The sequence below is a fragment of the Mus caroli genome, unplaced genomic scaffold (genome assembly GCF_978045245.1).
Source record: "Mus caroli unplaced genomic scaffold, Mus_caroli_1 scaffold_9, whole genome shotgun sequence".
NCBI classification, from domain to species: Eukaryota; Metazoa; Chordata; class Mammalia; order Rodentia; family Muridae; genus Mus; species Mus caroli.
In genome coordinates, this window is record NW_028227264.1 from 38984322 (window position 1) to 39007152 (window position 22831).

The 22831-nt window shown below is 42.9% G+C and overlaps 1 protein-coding gene across 1 annotated transcript in view; it reads left to right on the forward strand.

Moving 5' to 3' along the window:
* The first annotated feature begins 266 nt into the window (after positions 1-266).
* Mettl24 (methyltransferase like 24) overlaps positions 267-22831 on the forward strand; it is a 137238-nt gene continuing 114673 nt past the window's right edge. The window contains exon 1 of the mRNA XM_021175136.3: positions 267-654. Coding sequence (XP_021030795.1) covers positions 346-654 — 309 coding nt within the window. The 5' untranslated portion in view covers positions 267-345. The remainder of the gene's footprint in view (positions 655-22831) is intronic.

Sequence of the window (22831 nt, forward strand, 5' to 3'; positions counted from 1 at the left end):
GGTCGAATACTAACACCAACAAATGAAGTCAGAGCCCAGGCGCCCCGGAGGAACGTGCTGTTTTGACTCTGGCTCTCCCCACTAGCCAGACTTTACAGGCTCGTCACACCTAAGGACACCCAGCCCTGTTATGGCAGCCTGGCCATAGCACGCCTAGCCCACCGCCCCTCGCTCTTCCTGCTGCGGCTGGGCACGATAAGGTTACTCCCCCGGTCGCAGGGAAGAAGGCGGGCCGCTGGGGAGTTGCCACAGTTGGCAGCCGGGGTCCCTTGGGAACGCTTCTCTGCAGGCGGCTGGGAGCTGAGGGTGGGACCCAGAGCGCAGCCGGAGGTCGGGGTCCCCGTCATGGCCACTGCCAAGCCTCCCGGGCGTGGTTGTGGAGCCCTGCCCCGGTGGCTGTTCGGTGCTGCGCTGCTTCTGGGCCTACGGCTTTGCATGGAGTTGCGCCACGCGGGCTCGGGACCCCCGGGACGCGGCGATTCCCCAGGGCTACCCCGGACACACCTACTGTCGGCGCCCGGCCCCCCGCGCGGAACCAGAAGGAGGCAGGTGACCTACGTGCGCAGTGGGCGTCGAGTGCTGCCCCGGGGTGGCGGGAGCACGACGCCCCCAGAGCCGAGCTGCTGTGCCCAGAGCGGGCTTCCCCGCAGGAAGGTCAGTTGCAAACCATGCAGACATGGACCTTGGAGTTGAGCCTGCACCCAGATGGCGCTAGGGAGCCTTCTGCTCAGGCCGGTGGACTTGACTTGGCTGGGACCTCAAGATTCTTCTATTTCCTTCTAACTGAGCTCTCCCTGAAACTTTCTGTAGTCTCACTCAATGTCCCTATAGAATGAAGTGGAATCCAGTAGGGATCATGCAAATTCAACTAATGTTTGCTGAACGCCTACTGTGGCAGACCTCCTTCTAGGAAAGGAGCACCAAGCAACCACACCCATTTCAGCAAGGGAGGGGGCGCTGAAAGGGAAGGAGGCATGGCTTGCCATTGTGTTTTTCCCACTCAGGCCTGGACAAAGCAGGATGGGTAGACACTATGAAAGGCTCATCCAGGTGATGGTCAAGATCTGCCTTCCAGTAGCATCCAGACACTGCCCCCTTCACCCACACCGACCCCCGAGTCCCTACCCAGCGGTCGGGACTGGCACCGGGTGAGAAGCCAAACCCATAGCACCACTTTAGTGGGAAATAATTGGATGCTCCAGGGCCAGATCCTTGCCTCGTTAACTTCGCACACTTCATTGAGTAGGTCAGTTTAAACCTCTGGTTGTTAAAGCCTCACCTTACTAGCTTCTTTTGGGAGCTCTGTGGTACCTAGGACTGAAAAGTTTAGGAACTGGATATATGAGCTTGCCAGATCCTTATACCTACCACTCTTGCTTCCAACCGCGGTGCCATCCTCCGAAGCAAGGCTGTCTGTGCTGCCTGGAGTCGGGTTTTTCTTGATGGCATCTGAGCACCCAGCCCCCGCCTGCGTGCTGGCCCCTGCATTTACCAGTCTACCCTTCCTTTGGCTCCTCTACTCTAACACCCCCGCTACTTTCAGTGATTTTCTTCCCCCATTTCTATATGCCCTGCACTCAGTCTTCCCACATGACAGTTGCTTAACAGGCAGTTCTCTTATATTCTGGGATACACACAGCTCTGTTTTCTGTCTCCGAAATGCACCTCCGATATAAAGACTTAGCTAGTTACTCTAAAAGATACACCTCCTTCTCATTGTGTCCATGCAGTTCCCATGATGCTGTGCTAAGTAAGCTTTCAAAACCCTTGCCAAGGGCTTCCACTGGATACTGGGTCAAGTGCTGCCAGCACAAACTGAATTCAAAGTGTCTGGGGCTCAGGAAAGTCATACAATTTGATTCAGGCCTTGAACCTATAAAGAAAGATCAGAAAGAGAACAAAGGAGACATTTGAACTGAGATTTGATATTCTAAGAGTCTGGCCTCCTTTGTCCCTCTGTGGACACCCTTGAGCACTCTGTCTTTGATAATCTTCCCTTTCTGTGTGATTCTCCACAACTTTTGTTTCTGCTGTCTCCTGTTTAAGGAGACCTAAGGGGTTGTCTTCCAGGTTATTGGTGACTAGAGCCTGCCTTACAGTGTTTAGGTTTGGAATGCATAGAATCAGGGGGTCACTGGGGGTGTTTGTGGGGAGTTCACCCCTGTCCCCTATAGGATGCTGGAACAGAGATCAGTCTGAAAATGGCAGGCAGGTGGTAGATATGGAGGTGGCCAGACGTAGCAGACACTGGGAATGTTCGAAAGTTACGGGGAGAAGCAGCTATCTTGGTTTATCTCTGTTATCTGTTTATCTTTGGTAGATTACAGATAGAATGTGCTGACTCCAGATAAGTTTCAAATATCTTTTAGTGATTCAGTTGGAAATGCCAAATAGACATCCAGACACATTGATCTGGGGCTTAGAGGCAATGTCCAGGCTGAAGTAGCAATTTGGGGCTATTGCTCGCAAGTAGCATTAAAACTATGAGATGGTATGAGGTCAACTGGGGGTGAGTGTGACTTACAGGACAGGAGTCTGAGTACTGGGGTTCAGTCATTACAATTAAATTAAAAAGAAAAATGAAAGGAAAATGTTAGCATAGTGTCCAGCATGTTATAAACACAATGTAACAACTTTTATTTTCTCTAAGTTGTCTGAAGCCTTAGCTGTTCCTCGAGTGTAAACTGTTACAGAGTATTTAAGTTCTTTTGCCTTATCCCGGTCCTGCTCTGCGCTCCCACCTGCATCTTGTCAATCTTCTGCCCATTCCTACTGCAAACATTTAGGTCAAGGTTCACTGAGAACCCACTCCTATCTCCATGCCGATCTCTCTGCCGTCTGTGATGGCAACGGACAGCAATGCCTTCTGTGAGTTTGAGTTGCTTTGTTCCTGCGGAGACCTGAGAATCCATTTCAGATGGAATGTTTTGACTGAACAAAGTATTCTCCATCGGGCGGAATTTAATTTCCCATGGTTACCGTGGTAAACTCCGGAGACACTAACATGTGAAAGATGGATACAGCTACTTCTTGAGTTTCTAAATGTCTTTATAAAAAGTAAGGCCTATCACTATTGTAAAAAATATTGTTATTAGCCTCTCATGGGAACATTTGCCTTAGATTACCTTCTCCATAGTTATTAACTTATTTTATATGAGATTTTAAAAATTATAAATTTACAATGAGATTATAAATTTACAAATATATTTTATATATAAACCATATATTTCATATATAAACATATATAATTACAATTATAAAATTATAAACCTTACTTACTTCATAGTAAGTATTCTTATACTCATTATGAGAATATATATCTCATCTCACTAAGTTCCTAGACAGGATTTTAGATTTGTTTCACTTTGCCAGTCTTTCACAGCTGAGTTAAAATATTCCTCAAAACTGGAAAGGCCAGTTACTTCATCTGTGTTCTGATTTATGGGGATGGAGTTCACCATCTTATATCCTGGGATAAGCTTTGTTCCTTTTGAGCCATACAAAGCAAGGTATAATTCAAGGTGATGCACCACCAATAAAAGGAAATAGGATTTGGAAGTTACCCATTGAACTTTTACTTATTTTACTTTATTATTTTATTTTAATTGCTTGAGAATCCCGATCAACAGTTTCACAAGATTTTCAGTTCCTTTGCCCTGGGCGGCTTCCACATGGGTAAAGAAGGACAGACTCCATTCTGTGAGCAGCTTTCTGGGTGATGAGTGCTTGTGGGGAACACTTACCTGGGTTGCAGAGTGTTTCTTGCCACCAAGCTTTTGTTGCAGGAGTGAGAGGTACAACCATTCAGCAATTATATTACCACCCTATATGCTGTTCTTAATGGAAACAATCTGGAGATGCATGCACACATGTACACACACACACACACACACACACACACACACACACACACACACACACTGACACATACACAGAGAGAAAGAGAAAGACAGACAGACAGGCAGGCAGAAAGGCAGACAGGCAGACAGACAGACAGACAGGCACGCACACACACACACACACACACACACACACAGAGAGAGAGAGAGAGAGAGAGAGCAGAGGATAGTCCTCCTGTAATTCGCTCTCTCTTCCCGCATCCCCCTTTGCCAGGCTATATAGAGATAGCTCTAAATATGAAGTCCTGCGTATAAAGAGTTCTACTCTGTGAGCACTGGGAGGTGGGGACAGATGGCAGATGGTAGCAAGCACTGCCTCTCCTGATCGTGACGATCTTGGAACCTATCCATCCCTGAACATTAGCCTGTGAGCATCTCACCAGTGCTCTTAGTCCATAAACTTCGCAGAGTATGTGCGTGTTGAAACATCCCTCATGTCTGTCTTTACTTTCTGTTTCCTGTGTGTGTCTGGGGTTTGCTGTTGTTCTCTTTCTTACATAGGCATTTATGGTTTCTATGGGCAAAGTTCTTTTGTGGGGGAGGCTTATTTACATAAGATTTATGTGGTCTCTGTGACATAGGCTTCTTATGCACTCTTGGGGTGCATGTGGTACCCCTTACAGGTCATCAGTCCACCTACAAGGAAGCAGCTTTCTAACCCCTAGGCCTTACTTGTTCTGGAGATACTTAACCGAGGACCAGGCTGCCAGGAGAAATGTCTTTTCAGAGCTATGTCACTTGACATTTAATATCCTGGCAAGAAAAGTGACTGTGAGTCACTAAGCTACAGAACCCAGCCATGTGCTGCTGACTTGGCTGGTATGTTACAGATCCTTTGGAACAGTGTGCTTGCATGAATGTCTTAGTGTGTGAAAGCATAGATGTGTGTGTGTGTGTGTGTGTGTGCATGTGTGTGTTTGTGTGTGTGCCTGCATACATACAAGTGTGTGCATGTGTGCATGTTTGTGTGTGTGCGTACATGTTTCATGTGCATTCTTGTGTGTGCATATATGCATATGTGTGTCCATGTGTGCATATGTGTGTTTGTATGTATGTGCCTACATATATGCATGTGCATGCATGGATGTGCTTAGGTGTGTGTGTGTGTGTGTGTGTGTGTGTAGGGGAAACTGTTTCCTCTTCTGACCAAATGGCAAATGTAGTCTGGCTTCTTGTCCTTCTCTTAGTTCTCTAACTCTGTAGTTGTCATGGAGAAGATGGGGAACTGGCATGTGTGCCCTCCAGGTCTACGCAATTGTCTTAAGAGCCCTTCTTGTTTTCAGACTCCTTGCAGGAGAGACACAGAGAGAAGACATAGTCCTGTGATTTGCTTTCTCTTCCCCTTGGCCGAGCTCTGTAGAACTAGCTCTAAATATGAAGTCCCCTTGCACATGCAGAGTTCTAATCTGTGAACACCGGAAGATGAGAACGGATGACAGATGGTGCGTAAGCACTGCCTCTTCTGATTGTAACAATCTTGGAGCTCAGCAGTCATGTCCAGCCCCTCCGGTTGTGCATACGTACCCATACTTCTGACGTACAGGGAGCAGCATGAGTCAGCCCTCACCCACTTCCCACAGAAAGCTGAACATTTCCATTTGAAACAAAGTCAGTGGAGAGTAATTGAGAGAGCTCCAGCAGTCCGTGGGTGGGAAACAGCAGTTGCTTAGTTTCATTACAAAAAGTGGGTTTTTATTACAATTTTGATGTGCCTTAAGGGCTCTGCTTCTACCCAAACCCTACAGTTAATTTCTTGGAGTGTGTTCTGTGGGCAGAGGACTGCTAATGGAGACCCTATTGTTTTTCAACAACCAGAGGTGGGGATTTTGGGTTTTTGTGTATAGTCTGTGCAGTCCATTTTCTCTAAAGAGAAAAATCACCTGCCAGTTTTCTCGAATAGAATTGGTTTTCCTTTTTCAGTCTGTGAAGAGAATCAGGGCCTCATCATTAAACTGGAGACTGGCAAGGGTGGAGGGCCCTTGTGTTTTTCCATTTGTACAATGATACCTTTGCAGGCCTTCTGCCTCTGAGAAGTTGGGCTCTTTGTTCTCTCATACAGGGGAAGTAACAGGAGCCTGCTTCATTTACCATGAAGTCTCAGCACAGCAATCTGCCAGCAGTGATAAGCGTCTTTTTAAACAACACCTGGGTCCTCTGGATATGTCACAGTGGACCCATTAGTGTCCTGTGGAGCTTTCTGATAAAGAAGGGTGGGAAAATTTACTCTCCAACAAGCATTTTTATCCCAATCAAGTGATTGAAAGAAAATTGAGTTTTAGAAGCCTTACAATCCAGGGGCATGTGTAATTTAAAATAATAGCAAGCTAGCCCGTTAGTTACCCTGAAGGTAAATATAGCCAATGAATTTGAATCACATAGCATTTTCTTTCTCTAGTAGTAGAAACTGAACTCAGAGTACATACCTGCTAGTGCTCTACTTCTGAGCCCTACCTTCACTATAATGCAAATGTCTTTAGACGGGATATCCAGTGGGATCCAGCACTAAGCCCTGTAGAAGAGTTTTGGTGCACGTCACATTGAGTGACCTGGGTCTGTGTGGTCCAGTTGGAATGCAGACATGCCACATACCTTTAATCCCCCTGACTGGAGTACGGACACAGCTTTAGTACACACCTTTATGGTAAAATTAGTTTGTAGAAGGAAGCAGCCATGTTTGAAAGTAATGTCTGGTTGAGAGGCAAAGTGACAAATCAGAGAAAGATTTGACCAAATGAGTCAGAGACAGGAATTGCCCAACTCTCATGAGACTAGCACAGGGGGGGCGGGGGGAGCTATTTAAGAGCAATTCAGGGAGAGAGAGTCAGTTGGGAGGCAGTGCAGTGCAGTGTAGTGGAGTTGAGTTCATTCTTGAGTTCAGTGCAGGTTAGAAGAGGCAGTTGAAGCCAGAGAATGAGAAGAAGCCAGAAGATTAGAACCAATTACCAGAGTTAGTTTGAGGCCAAGCAGAGCAATTTCGTGAGAAGCTGAGAGAAGCCAGATTGAATCAGTCAGTTGGAGAGGAATGCTACCTTCACTTGCCTCTTGGTATTTTGTTCCAAAAGTGAGAAAGCAACAGATATGTCTACTTCTACCTGGGGGCAGAAGTAGACACTGGGGAAGATGCTAATAAGGAAGTGTATTTACTCAGGGTAGCACTGCTTTGGGTTTTACAACAAAAACAAGAACAATTACAAATCACCCAGTTTTTGTTTTTGTTTTTTTTTAATATTTATTTATTTATTTATTTATTTATTTATTTATTTAATGTATTGAGTACACTGTAGCTGTCTTCAGACACACTAGAAGGGGGTATCAGACCCCATTACAGATGGTTATGACCCACTGCATGGTGGCTGGGAATTGAACTCAGGACCTCTGGAAGAACAGTCAGTGTTCTTAACCGCTGAGTCGTCTCCCCAGCCCCAGTTTTTGGTTTTTAAATAAGAAAATGGCATTCTTGCCTGATTTAAAACAAACAGAGAGAAGAATTAAAGAAGTGTGTTGGGAAAAGCTGGCGAATTCTCACTGAGCTGGAGGAAGAACTTTCAGTCACTTCCTTTTGGAGGAGGGGGCTGTTCAGAAAACTCCAGTTTTTGGAGTCTACTGTCCTCATTTCTGAAGGGTCAACAGAAGGTGGCTTTCCTTGCTTTACCCTGTACCCTGGGACTAGCTCTCTAATGTCCACTTTGAATTGGCCAGCTCTGACCACTTGCTTTAAACATACCACAGGGTCATCTCCTGTCCTGAAAGCCATTCTTAGAGTAAGGGAAACTGTCACTAAATCACTGGCTCTAAACAGCTAAGTCCTTACTGCTCCCTAACCACTTGGAATATTTTTGTGGTTCTCCTTAGACTTTTGTTTTCTCACATTTTATATGATTTTGATTGACTCATTTTGGAAATCTTTGGCCTGAGTCCTAGAAATAGGTTATTACTTTTGTTTTGCTTTGCTTTTACTAGTGCCAGACCCTGTCCTGTATATGTGAGTTTATATGGTAATGTATGTGTCTACTTTTATCTCATAATTATTCACCTGTTAATTGTATCTTTGGGGTGTAGGCATTGTTTGTCCCCATGCGGAGACCAGGGGTTGATATTAGATGCCCTGCTTCATTGCTTTGCTATTTTTAAAATAAAGATGTATTTATTTTTACTTCCTGTGTATGAGTGTTTTGCCTGTATGAACATATGTACCACGTGCAGGTCTGGTGCCAGAGGACGCTGACAGAATGCATTGGATCCCCTGGAACTGGGGTTTCAGGCAGGTGTGAGCTGCTGGATGGTGGGTTCCTGGAATTGAACTGGGGTCCTTTAGAGGAACAGCAAGTGCTCTTAACCACTGAGCCATCTCTCTAGCCCTGTTCTCTAACTTCAATTTCGAGAGAGTGTTTCTCATTAAATCTTGTGTTGACCTATTGGCTGGACTGGCTGGCCAACAAACTCCTGGGATCCTCCTGTCTCTAACTTTCTATGCCAGAATTATAGCTATGTAATACTAAGGTTTTCACATGAGTGTGCGGGATCTGAGCCATTCCCCAACCCCTGTTTATTATAGTCCTGTCTTAGGGGTTTACTGCTGTGAAGAGATGCCATGACCAAGGCAACTCTTACAAGGACAACATTTAATTGGGGCTGGCTTATAAGTTCAGAGATTCAGTCCATTATCATCAAGGCAGGAAAGGAACATGGCAATATCTAGGCAGGCATGGTGCAGAAGGAGCTGAGAGTTCTACATCTTCATCTGAAGCCTGCTAGCAAAATACTGGCTTCTAGAATACCAGGAAACAAGTAAAAGGGCATTAAAGCCCACTCCCATGGTGACACACCTACTCCAACAAGGCCACACCTCCAAACAGTGCCACTCCCTGGCCAAGTATATACAAACCATCACAAATCCTATACCTAGGTTGTATTTGGCAAGAAAGTGGCATCTGGTGCACACTCGGTGGGTGTGTATACACAGAATCCCTTTTTATGGGTTTCCATTCATCCATCTATGCCTCCATCTCTTTTTTTCTCCCTCCCTTTATTTCTTCTTTATTACTATTTTTTTTTAAGAAGTTCTTTGGAAAGACTTATAGAAAAGTAAATAGCGATAGTTAGCTCATCTCAATTTAGGTTCTCAAACCCAAATTAGAGTCTTTTAGTATTTGATTTTTTTTTTTAGTGCAGTTCCTTTTCAAAAAACATCCAAGTTATTGCATAGTATGCTTGCATCTTTGCAACCTCCTTTCTTTCTTTCTTTTTCCTTTTTTATTGGGTATTTTCTTTATTTACATTTCAAATGTTATCCCCTTTCCCAGTTTCCACCCTCCCAGAAACTCCCAATCCCTTCTTCCCTCCCCCTGCTTCTATGAGGGTGTTCCACTACCCACCCACCCACTCCCACCTCCCCACCCTCGATTCCCTTACACTGGGGCATCTATGGAGCCTTAATAGGACCAAGGACCTCTCCTCCCATTGATGCATGACAAGGCCATCCTCTTCTACATATGCACCTGGAGCCATATGTACTCCTTTGTTGATGGCTTAGTTCCTGGGAGCTCTGGGGGGCATCTGGTTAGTTGATATTGTTGTTCTTCCTGCAGGGTTGCAAACCCCTTCAGCTGCTTCAATCCTTTCTCTAACTCCTCTGTTGGGGACCCCGTATTCAGTCCAATAGTTGGCTGTGAACATCTGCCTCTGTATTTGTAAGACTCTGGCAGGGCCTCTCAAGAGATTGTCATATCAGGCTCCTTTCAGCATGCACTTTTCGGCATCTACAATAGTGTCTGGGTTCGGTAACTGTATATGGGATGAATGCCCAGGTGGGACAGTCTCTGTGTTACACTTTATCTACAAATTTGCTCCTGTGAGTATTTTTGTTTTCCTAAGAAGGACCAAAGTACCCACACTTTCATCTTCCTTCTTCTTGAGCTTCATGTGGTCTTGAATTTTACCTTGGTTATTTGGAGTTTTTAGGCTAATATCCACTTATCAGTGAGTGCATACCATGTGTGTTCTTTTGCAATTGGGTTATCTCACTCAGGATGATATTTTCTAGTTCAATCCATTTGCCTAACAATTTCATGAATTCATCTTTTTAATAGCTGAGTAGTGCTCCATTGTGTAAGTGTACCACATTTTCTGTATCCATTTCTCTGTTGAAGGACATCTGGGTTTTTCAGCTCCTGGCTATTATAAATAAGGCTGCTATGAACATGGTGGAGCATGTGTCCTTACTACAAGCTGGACCATCTTCTGGGTATATGCCCAGGAGTGATACAGCTAGCTCCTCAGGTAGTACAATGTCCAAATTTCTGAGGAACCACCAATCTTATTTCCAGAGTGTTTGTACCAGCTTGCAATCCCACCAGCAATGGAGGAGTGTTTCTCTTTCTCCACATCCTCGCCAGCATCTGCTATCACCTGAGTTATTGATCTTAGACATTTTGACTGGTGTAAGGTAGAATATCAGGGTTGTTTTGATTTGCATTTCCCTGATGATTAAGGATGTTGAACATTTCTTTAGGTGCTTCTCAGCCATCTGGTATTCCTCTGAGAATTCTTTGTTTAGCTCTGTATCCCATTTTTAAATAGGGTTATTTATTTCTCTGGAGTCTAACTTCTTGAGTACTTTATATATATTGGATATTAGCCCTCTATCGGATGTAGGGCTGGTAAAGATCTTTTCCCAATCTGTTGGTTACCTTTTTGTCCTATTGGCAGTGTCCTTTGCCTTATAGAAGCTTTGCAATTTTATGAGATCCCATTTGTTGATTGTTGGTCTTAGAGCATAAGCCATTGGTATTCTGTTCAGTAATTGTCCCCCTGTGCCCATGTGTTCCCTACTTTCCCTACTTTCTCTTCTATTAGTTTCAGTGTATCTGGTTGTATGTGGAGGTCCTTGATCTACTTGAACTTGAGCTTTGTACAAGGAGACAAGAATGGGGAGATTTGCATTTTTCTACATGCTGACGACCAGGTGAACCAGCACCATTTGTTGAAAGTGCTGTCTTTGTTTCACTGGATGATTTTAGCTCCTTTGTCAAACAGCAAGAGACCATATGTGTATGGGTTCATTTCTGGGTCTTCAATTCTATTCCATTGATCTTCCTGCCTGTCTCTATACCAATAACACGCAGTTTTTATGACTATTGCTCTGTAGTACACCTTGAGGTCAGGAATGGTGACCTTAGAAGTTCTTTTATTGTTGAGAGTAGTTTTCACTAACCTGGGTTTTTAGTTATTCCAAATGGATTTGCAAATTGCTCTTTCTAACTCTATGAAGAACTGAGTTGGAATTTTGATGGGGATTGCAATAAATCTGTAGATTGCTTTCTGCAAGATGGTCATTTTTACTATATTAATCCTGCCAATTCATGAGCATGCGAGATCTTTCCATCTTCTGAGATCTTCTTTGATTTCTTTCTTCAGAGACTTGAAGTTTTTGCCATACAGATCTTTCTCTTGCTTGGTTAGAGTTACACCAAGGTATTTTATATTATTTGAGACTATTGTGAAGGGCATTGTTTCCCAATTATTTTCTCAGCCTGTTTATCTTTTGAGTAGAGGAAGGCTTGTTTGAATTAATTTTATATCCAGCCACTTTGCTGAAGTTGTTTATCAGGTTTAAGAGTTCTCTGGTGGAATTTTTTGGGATCACTTATACTATCATATCATCTGCAAGTAGTGATATTTTCACTTCTTCCTTTCTAGTTTGTATCCCTTTGACCTCCTTTTGTTGTCTAATTGCTCTAGCTAGAACTTCGAGTACTATATTGAATAAATACAAAGAGAGTGGGCAGCCCTGTCCAGTCCCTGATTTTAGTGGGATTGCTTCAAGTTTCTCTCCATTTAGTTTGATGTTGGCTACTGGTTTGCTGTATATTGCTTTTGCTATGTTTAGGTATGGGCTTTGAATTTCTGATCTTCTCAAGACACTTAACATGAAGAGATGCTGAATTTTGTCAAATGCTTTTTCAGTATCTAATGAAATGATCATTTGTTTTTTTTTGAGTTTGTTTATGTAGTGGATTATGTTGATAGATTTCCGTATATTGAAACATCCCTGCATCATTGAGATGACACCTACTTAATTGTGGTAAATGATCGTTTTGATGTGGTCTTGGTTTCATTTGGCAATAATTTTATTGAGTATTTTTGCATCAGTGTTCATAAGGGAGATTCATCTGAAGTTCTCTTTGTTTGGTCTTTGTATGGTTTAGGTATGAGTGTAATTGTTGCTTCATAGAACAAATTGGGTAATGTTCCTTCTGTTTCTATTTTGTGGAATAGTTTGAAGAGTATTGGTATCAGGTCTTCTTTAAAGGACTAATAGCATTCTGCAGTAAACCCAGGTGGTCCTGAGGGTTTTTTTGGTTGGGAGACTATTAAAGACTGCTTCTATTTCTTTAGGGATTATAGAACTGTTTAGATGCTTTATCTGATCCTGTTTTAACTTTGGCACTTGGTATGTGTCTTTAAAATGGTCCATTTCATCCAGATTTTCCAATTTAGTTGAGTATAAACTTTTGTATTAGGGTCTGATGATTTTTTGAATTTCCATGGTTTCCATTGTTATCTCTCCTCTTTCATTTCTGATTTTATAATTTGGATACTGTCTTTGTGCCCTCTTGTTAGTCTGGACAAGGGTTTATCTATCTTGTTGATTTTCTCAAAGAACCAGCTCCTGGTTTTATTGATTCTTTGTATACTTCTTTTTGTTTCTATTTGGTTGATTTCAGCCCTGAGTTTGATTATTTACTGCCATCTACTCCTATTGAATGTATTTGCTTCTTTTTGTTCTAGAGCTTTCAGATGTGCTATCAAGCTGCTAGTGTATGCTCTCTCCAGTTTCTTTTTGGAGGCCCTTAGACCTATGAGTTTTCCTTTTACCACTGCTTTCACTGTGTCCCAAAGTTTTGGTATGATGTGTCTCATTTTTATTAAATTCTAAAAAGTCTTTAATTTTTTTCTTTATTCCTTCCTTGACCAAGTTATCATTGAGTAGAGTGATGTTCAGCTTCCATGTGTAGATGTGCTTTCCATTGTTTTTATTGGAATTTAAGACCAGCCTTAGTCTGTGGTGATCTGATAGGGTTCATGGGATCATTCCAGTCTTCTTGTATCTGTTGAGGCCTGTTTTGTGACCAATTATATGGTCAGTTTTGAAGTAGGTACCATGAGATGCTGAGAAGAAGGTATATTCTTTTGATTTAGGATGAAATGTTCTATAGATATCCATTAAATCCATTTGGTTCATAACTTCAGTTAGTTTCACTGTGTTTCTGTTTAATTTCTGTTTCCATGATCTGTTTATTGATGAGAGTGGGTTGCTGAAGTCTCCCACTATTAATGTGTGAGGTGCAATGTGTGCTTTGAGCTTTAATAAACTATCTTTTATGAATGTGGGTGCCCTTGCATTGGGTACATAGATCTTCAGAATTGAGAGTTCTTCTTAGTAGATTTTTTTCTTTGACCAGTATGAACTGACCTTTTCTTATCTTTTTTTTTTTGATAGCTTTTGTTGAAAGTCTATTTTATTCTATATTAGAATGGCTACTCCAGCTTGTTTCTTGGGACCGTTTGCTTGGAAAATTGTTTCCCAGCCTTTTACTATGAGGTAGTGTCTGTCTTTGTCACTGAGGTGTTTTTCCTGTGTGCAGGAAAATGCTGGGTCCTGTTTATGTATCCAGTCTGTTAGTCTATGTCTTTTATTTGGGAATTGAGTCCATTGATGTTAAGAAATATTAAGGAAAAGTGATTGTCACTTCCTGTTACTTTTGTTGTGAGAGGTGGAATTATGTTTATGTGGCTATCTTGTTTTGGGTTTGTTGAAAGATTGCTTTCTTGCTTTTTCTAGGATGTAGTTTCCTTCCTTGTGCTGGAGTTTTCCATCTACTATCTTTTGTAGGGCTGTGTTCTTGCAACGATATTGTGTAGATTTAGTTTTGTCATGGAATATCTTGTTTTATCTGTCTATGGTAATTGAGAGTTTTTCTGGGTATAACAGCCTGGGCTGGCATTTGTGTTCTCTTAGGGTCTGTATAGGATTTGCCCAGGATCTTCTCGATTTCATAGTCTCTGGTGAGAAGTCTGGTATAATTCTGATAGGTCTGCCTTTATATGTTATTTGACCTTTTTCTCTTACTGCTTTTAATATTCTTTCTTTGTTTAGTGCATTTGGTGTTTTGATTATTATGTGATGGGAGGAATTTCTTTCTGGTCCAGTCTATTTGGAGTTCTGCAGGCTTTTTATATGTTCATGGTCATCTCTTTCTTTAGGTTAGGGAAGTTTTCTTCTACAATTTTGTTGAAGAAATTTACTGGCCTTTTAAGTTGGGAATCTTCACTCTCTTTTATGCTTATTATCCTTAGATTTGATCTTCTCATTGTGTCCTGAATTTCCTGGATGTTTTGGATTAGGAGCTTTTTACATTTTGTATTTTCTTTGACTGTTGTGTCAATGTTTTCTATGGTATCTTCTGCACCCAAGATTCTCTCTTCTATCTCTTGTTTTCTGTTGGTGATGCTTGCATCTATGACTCCTGATCTCCTTTCTAGGTTTTCTATCTCCAGGTTTGTCTCCATTTCTGATTTCTTTATTGTTTCTATTTCCATTTTTAGATATTGTGTGCTTTTGTTCATTTCCTTCACCTGTTTGATTGTGTTTTCCTGTAATTCTTTAAGCAACTTTTGTGTTTCCTCTTTAAGGGCTTCTATCTGTTTCCCTGTGTTCTCCTGTATTTCTTTAAGGGAGTTATGTATGTGCTTCTTAAAGTCCTCTATCATCATGAGAAGTGACTTAGAGTCTTGGTTTTCCAGTGTGATGGTGTATCCACGACTTGCTATGGTGGGAGAACTGGGCTCTGATGTTGACAAGTAACTATGGTTTCTGTTGCTTATTTTCTTATGCTTGCCTCCAGTCCTCTGATTACCTCTAGTGCTACCTGCCCTTGCTCTATCGGACTGGAACCTGCTCTTCCTGGATCCTGGTTGTGTTAGAACTCCTCTGAGTCCAGCTGTCTCTATGATCATTTTATTCCAGGATCCTGTGATCCTGAGATTCTGGGTGTGTCAGAGTTCCTGGGAGTCAAGCTCTTTCTGGGGCCCTGACATCCTGGTGTTACCAGGCTCCTGGGATCCTGTGTGTGTTAATGTGCCTGTGATTCGAGCTTCTTTTGGGTGCTGTGAGACTGGCTGCAGAGTTTCTACCAAAGGTAAACTGGCACAGACCAAAAGGAACCTAAGCCACTGCTAGCACGGAGTTCCTGCGCCCCTGTATCCTGCTGTTCCCAGTTACTCCTGGTGGTGTTGGAACCAATGCTGTGTCCTACTTAACACTGTTCCTATGATCCTGGGAGTGTTAGAGCACCTGGGAGTGGATCCTCTAGGTGTTGTGGGACTGGCTGCAGATTTGCACACAAGGTGAAGGCTGAAACCTCCTTTCTAATAGGCTAGTTTAGGATTCCTTAGTATAAGTTACTTCTGTATCACCTAGGACTTGGGTTGTGAGTGATGGACCTAGTTGAAACTTATAAACCCAGAGAATGGTTGGAACAGTCTGACAAGACAAAGAAGAAATACTGAAGCAGGGATAGCTCCAGAAAATCCAGCAGGGGCTAAACTGAGCCTGAATACCCCAGCTATCTGGATGACTCCATGTTGCAGTGTAGTGGATATCAACTGTTAGTGGTGCCTGTCCCCTTTCCTCCTCTTCCTGTGTTTGCAGAATGATCTATATTTTAAGAAGACATTTTTTGATTTTTCCTTGCACCTGATGTTCCTTCAAGGGACCTGGGCCTCATTCCTCAGACACACTTGCAAGGGAGATTGGATTATGCTTCACAGATGTAAAGAAGTGGACAGCAGGAGGACCACAGCGTAGCTGAGGCCAGCATTCTTGTGATGGGGAAGTGGGAGGTCTGTGGTGTCTGTATCCAGTAGTGAGGCAGTGCAGTCTATACTAGTGTGTCTGAAGGTGGTATCTCTAAGCCAATAAATCTTTAATCAATTCCCTTTCTGCTTAACTAGCTAGAGTGGTTTCTGTTGTTTACAAGGAAGAACATTGACAGAACAGTAAATTAGAGCTGGTACTTTGCAGTATTGCGACTATAACTTTCCTTTTCTGTTTTGCCTGGGTCTGTTTAATTCAGGTTTTGGAACATAATGATCGAGTGCTGGGTGAGCTATGGGCTGAGGGATCTCTCCCTGACAAGATGATAATATTTAGTTTCAGACACTAAATTATACAGATCTGCTAACTCATCTCTAGAGACATCAAGCCATGTTTCATAGTGTTGTTTGCCTGGGGTATCAGGAAGGAGGGAACATGCGCTTGAGGATATCACAAATAACAGATCAGGAACAGGCCTCACACTGCTGTAGGTTCATTTCTGGCTGGGCCATGTGTAACTTATGGATTGCATGGATGTGTGCCATGCTATTCTGAGTTATAACTGTTCTTTCCCTGGACTCAAGTTTCTTACTTACCTAAGCATAGGATAGGTGCTCTAGTGAGCTTTGCCTGGCCTTATTAAAAGCCCCAGCCTGGGGACTGGAAAGATGGCTTGGCAGTTAATAACCTAAATGTTCTTTCAGAGTATGTATTCAGTTCTCAGCACCCACAAGGCAGTTCACAATTACTAGTGACTTCAGTTTTAGGCTTCTCTGGACTCCTGCACAGGCATGGTGCACATGAACATATACGGGAATATATACATACACACAATTAAGAATTGGAAAAAAGAAATCCTAGAAAGGACAAATCTCTCTCTTGCACACAGTACAATGTTCAGAGATACCCAAGGCCAGCAGTGTCCTCCCGCAAGGTGTCAGAAGACAGCTGCAATGTTTAGTGAGCAGGGCAGTGTCATTACAGAATGTAACCTCTCAATCATGGATGCCTTTGTGGACACTGTCTAGGTCATGTTTTATGTCTATGTTTGGAACTCCTTGCTGTTCGGCATGTTTGATAGTATTGAAGAAAGCATGGTTGTTTGTTTTCCGGGGCTGAGATATGAAATGAAAAAGCTGTCTGTGATGTTTTGGATGACAATGGTCCCTATAGGCCCACAGGGAGTGGCACTTTTAGGAAGTGTGGTTTGTTGGAGGAAGTGTGTCACTGTGGTGGGCATTGAGGTCTCAGGTACTCAAGCCAGGCCCAATCTCTCTCTCTCTCTCTCTCTCTCTCTCTCTCTCTCTCTCTCTCTCTCTCTCTCTCTCTCTCTCTCTCTCTCTCCCTCTCCCTCCCCCTCCCCCTCCCCTCCCCCCTCCCCCTTCCCTCCCCCTCCCTTCCTCCTCTTCTTCTTCTTCTTCTTCTTCTTCTTCTTCTTCTTCTTCTTCTTCTTCTTCTTCTTCTTCTTCTTCTTCTTCTTCTTCTTCTTCTTCTTCTTCTTCTTCTTCCTGCAGATCCAGATGTAGAACTCTCAGCTCTTTCTCCAACACCATGTCTGCCTGCATGCTGCCATACTTCCTGCCATGATGATAATTTTCTAAACCTATGAAACTGTAAGCCAGCCCCAATTAAATGTTGGCTTTTATAAGAGTTGCCTTGGTCATGGCATCTATTCACAGCAATAGAAACTCTGAAGTTGGTACCGAGGACTGAAGTGTTGTTGTGGTAGGCCTGACCATGCTTTGTTTGTAGGAATCTGGTCTTGGGACTTTTGATTTTAAAAGCAGTTGAATGTTTTTAGTGGGTCTAATGTGTCACATTAACAGAAGTATGGAAAACAGTGATCTCAGGACAAGACCCCACCTGGCTAAGCTCCCAATGTGTGCAAAGGAATTAAAGAAACGTCCAGGGATGGGCATACAGCACTCAGAAGTCGAGGTTGATGGATCTCTAAATTCAAGGCCAGCTGGGTCTTCAGAGCTAGTAACAGGACAATCAAGCTTAGGAAGTAAAGGAAACCAGCAAAAATAGAGAGCTGGTGAAAAAATGTATTTGAACAATAGGACCATGTTCATCCCCAGCAAGCAGAAGAACTTGGCAGCTTCTTCTCTGCTGAGGTCAGGCATGTCAAGGGTGTCCCTCCACGGAGACTTAGAGAGGCCATTGCATGAAGCTATGAAGTTAAAGCCTGGATTGCCTTGGAGACCCCCAGAGTCGTCTGAGTTGTGGGATACCTGCTAAGAAAAGCTGCTAACAGGGTGTGGAAACAGCCCAAGAGAGAGAAGAGTGATGCAGTCAACAAAGCTGAAAGGAGTTGTAGATCTGAAGATGGTTTTTGACATCAGACATGGAGATATAGAGCCTAGAGTTTGCCCAGCTGATTTTACATCTTGCTTTGTTCCAGTATTTCTTCATTATGCTCCCTCCCCTCCTATTTGGAATGGTCATGTATGCATTGTGCCATTGTATGGTGGAAGTATGTGATCTGCTTTTTCATTTTGATTTTACAGAGGATTACAGTTAAGAGATTGCATGAGTCTCAGAAGTGACTTTGATTTAAATAGTGCTGATTCTGTGATAAACCATGGAGACTTTTGGTGCTGGGCTATGCTATGGCTGCAAGCCTACGGAGGCCAGGGAGCAGAATGTGGTGATTTGAATGAAAATGGCTCCCATAGGAAGAACTGACCATAGGGATTGGCACTATTTTGAGGTGAGGTCTTGTTAGAGGAATTGTGTCACTGCTCAATTGTTACAGGAATTGTGCCTCAGATGCTCAAGCCAGGCCCAGGGTTGCTCTCTTCCTGCTGCCTGCAGATCTGGATGTAGACCTCTCAGCTACCTCTCCAGTACCATGTCTGCCTGCATGCTGCTGTAACAATAATGGATTAAACCTCTGAACTGTAAGCTAGCCTCAATGAAATGTTTGCTTGTATGAGTTGCCATGGTCATAGTGTCTCTTCACAGGAACAGAAACCCTAACTAAGATACAGTCTAAATTTAGTAGTACTGTGTAATAAAAACAGACTTAACGTATAACTTAAACAGTGCTGGAACTAATCCTGGAGTCTGTTAGACACAATGGTTCTTGTTGACTTTCCTTATGTTAAACTCTTCCCAGGGCAGATGGAGGAAACAAATTATTAAATAAAATTATGAATGTAAAGGGCTGGGAGATGGCTCAGCTTCTTCTAGAGGACTGGAGTTTGGTTCCAGCACTCATGTTAGGTAGCTCACAACTGCCTGTAACTACAGCTCTAAGGGGAATCTGAGTCCTTCTTCTGGCCTCTAAGAATATCAGCATGCATGTGCTCATGGTCTCACACAGACACACAGACACACAGACACACACACACAAAGACAGAAACAGACAAGAGACACCCACAGTCACACACACAGATGCACAGACACTCCAAAGCACAAACACATACACACAAGCACACACATTCACAGACACACAAAGATGCACAGATGCACGCACAGACACCCACACACAGACACACAGATGCACACACACTCCAAAGCATACACACAGACACACCCAAGCACACACATTCACAGACACACAAAGATGCACAGATACAGACATACACACAAATAATCACACACAGATAAACACACTCACAGACAAGACACACACAGATATGCCCATAATTTGCAGCACACACACAGACACATGTATTCACAGACCCACACAGAAGCATTTACATAGACACACACACAGAGAAACAGAGACACATACACACACAAACACACACATTCACAGAAACACACACAGACACACACACAGAAGAACACACACGGATCTCTCTCTCTCTCTCTCTCTCTCTCTCACACACACACACACACACACACACACACACACACACACACACACTCAATCTGTAAAATAAACAAGCCATGGATGTAAGTGGACAGCTTCCAGTAAGAGGAGTCAAACACTGTCTCTAAAACCATGTTTGTGGTGATCATTTTCTCATTTTTACTTGGAGTTAACTGAAAGAACTCAAATATACTTCTGGAGCATGGTTACAGATTGAAGGCAATACTTGAGGTGGATACACACATAACACAACATGACAGCCAGCAATTTAGTTTATTTCTTATCTACTTTGAGTGTGGAACAAGAGATCGCTTAAAAGCCCTGCTTAGTCAAATGCAAGGATTAGGGGGCAGGAAGTGGCTTTTTTCTGTCAACTCTCTTGAGAGGAGACTTTGGAAGAATGTTAACACACGAGATCCTAGGACACTGGCGACATTCATTGAAATGTCATGCAAATGCTCTGATACAAGTAGCTTGCTTGTGAGATGGGTTTCTGGATTCTCTGGTGTTCTTTTCTGTTAGGAGTCAAACCCAGAGCCTTGTATATGTTAGGTCCAGGGCTCCCATTTTTATGTTTGGGGTCAGGTGGTAAAATTCTGCTCTTGTACATGTTGAATGTAGACAAGAGATGTCATTTTATGAACTTTATTTCCTTCTTTCCTTCTTTTCTTTCTGTCTGTCTGCCTTTTTCTTTTCAAGGTTGAATTTCAGTTTTAAATTATGTGTGGGTGTGCATGTCTGCCTGTGGGTATGTGTGTCAGTGCAGGTGTCCTCCGAGGCCGGGGGCAATGGAACCATCCCTCCCCACTACAGCTGGAGAGTTACAAGTAGTTGTGACTGTGAGCTGCCCAAGCATGGGTGCTGGGGGCTTTAAGGAGGAATTTGAGTCCCTGCAAGGTCAGTAAATATTCTTAACCACAGAGCTATCTCTCTGCAAAACAAAACTGGTTGGTAGTGCATAACTCACGGGGCTTCTGTGAAGATGGAATGAGAACATGGGGGCAACGGAAAACGTCAGCAGGGTGCGTGGCCCACGGACAGACACGCTCCTGTCACGGTCACTGGTGTGCAGTGTTAGAGAGTGACAGGTGTGGTGTCTGAGGAACGTGAAGTCAAGTGTTGTGATTGTGTTTCCTCAAAAACAATGGTAAGTTTGTCTGTTTGTTTTAAACAAAAGTGCTGTTGAGTTATTTTTGGTTTGTATAAGTGTTATAATGTTATTCTAAGCTTTTGCAACATAATTTTTCCTCAAAACAAATGTTTACAAATCTATTTATGGCCTCATCTATGAACACTCTATTATCTTTACTGCAAGGGAGGCCTGTTGGTGCATTCAAGAGTTAATTGATAAATTGGTTTGCTGTTTTTGTCTCCTACATCTTAGCCATATCGAGTGACTATTATTATATTCTGTATTTTATGTGCCTTTTAAAGATAAGCTTTACCCAACACATCAAACAGCATGTACATATTAATGTTGTGCCTGGTATTGGGGGATATAATTCCTTCAAGCAGCATAGACTTTGAATGAACCAGGAAGAGACCGTTCTCCTAGGTAGGAATTGTCCTAAGCCTGCACACAAGGAATTCAGTTAACACTGGAAGGAATGGCTGGGAGCACAGCTCAGTGGGAGAAAGCTTACAGAACGCAAGCTAGGCCCCAGCTCTGCTAGAACAATTCAATTATCACAAAAAAACATTTGAAAAGTACAAAAGAATGAAAAGACAAAAAGTAATACGTACATAGTGATCCACTCTACTGATATGTGGGGCAGGCAGATTGAATAAGATTTCAATGAGATTGTATTTCACCCACATCTTATTGGAAACAAATACACCATATTTGATAAAAGCTGATCGTGTGGCGAGAAGCACACTCCAGCACTCTGCTTTATTCAGAGCTGCTTCCAGCTCCTACTCTTCAATACATTTATTGTCTCCATGACACCACTTCTCTGTCTGTCTGTCTGTCTGTCTGTCTGTCTGTCTGTCTGTCTGTCTGTCTTCATCTCTGTGTGTGTGCTGTGTGTGTGTGTCTGTCTGTCTGTCTGTCTGTTTGTCTCTGTTTCTGCCTCTGTCTCTGTCTCTGACTGTCTCTCTCTCTCATGTCTGCAGTTTCATGCCTCATGAAACCATGAAGGCAGAAAGCTCATCTGACTTGCTGACAGTTCTATCCAAATTGACTGCAATAGTACTAGCACATAGTAGGTATTCACTAACACTTGCTGGAAGAATGATTTTCTTCATCGATCCTGGTACTAGCCAATGGGTTTGAAGCCACATGAATCTGTTCAGTGCTGTGCTGTGTTCCCTCTAAGGTCGCTCATTTCCAAGATGGTGAAATCCCACAGATCTTGGCACAAAGCAACCACCGTTTACTTTGCTTCTGACTACAGGATGGAGGCTGGAAGCCACATCCATCCCACACCTGTTCTTGTGTGGCCTGGGAACTCAGAACTACTCTCACAAATAGACCTTTGCAGTCATTTTAATGTTAGAAACATCAATCCTGGGCACAAATGAGACGAAATAAATAAAATAAAAATTCCAATTTTCCTTAGTAGTTCTACATTACTAAAATTTATGTCTAATTGCTATTGTGGCTTGGATTCTTCATGAGAAATGTAAGATTGTCCTTTTATCTTGTCACGTGACCACAGCCATGTGGTCGGCCTTTGAGTGTTTATAGCTGTGAAGACCTTTGTCACATGACCATAGCCATGTTGTCAGCTAATGAGTGGTTTGTCATTTTGAAGGCCTTTGTCTTGTGACCATAGCTATGTAGTGAGCATTCAGGTAGTTTGTAGCTGGCTTGGCTTACTAGGACGTGCTCTTGATTTTCAAACCTAACTGGACAAAGTCTGGGGTCACTTACATGCAAAGGGTATGAGCCACAAAGTAGATGTCAGTATCTTTCCTTCTGTATGATATCTGATAACGTCTGGGGGGGCCTCACATTTTCTGTCTATGTCTCTGAATCTGACTTCCAGTTCAGTTTCTCTTCTCTGGCCTGCCCTACCCACTTCTTTAATCTTCCAGGGTGATGCCACAGAGGCCTAAGGGGATCAATTCAGCCCAAAACAAATAAAATCAAAAGCATTCTAAAATCAATTCTTCAAAGTTGTCCTGGCAGTTGGGTCTTAGAGGCTGGCCTTTCTTCTCAGGCTTCTACTACACAGTTGTTGCCTTCTCTAAACACCTTCTTCCATTGTTGAGCTTTCAGTCTCAGAC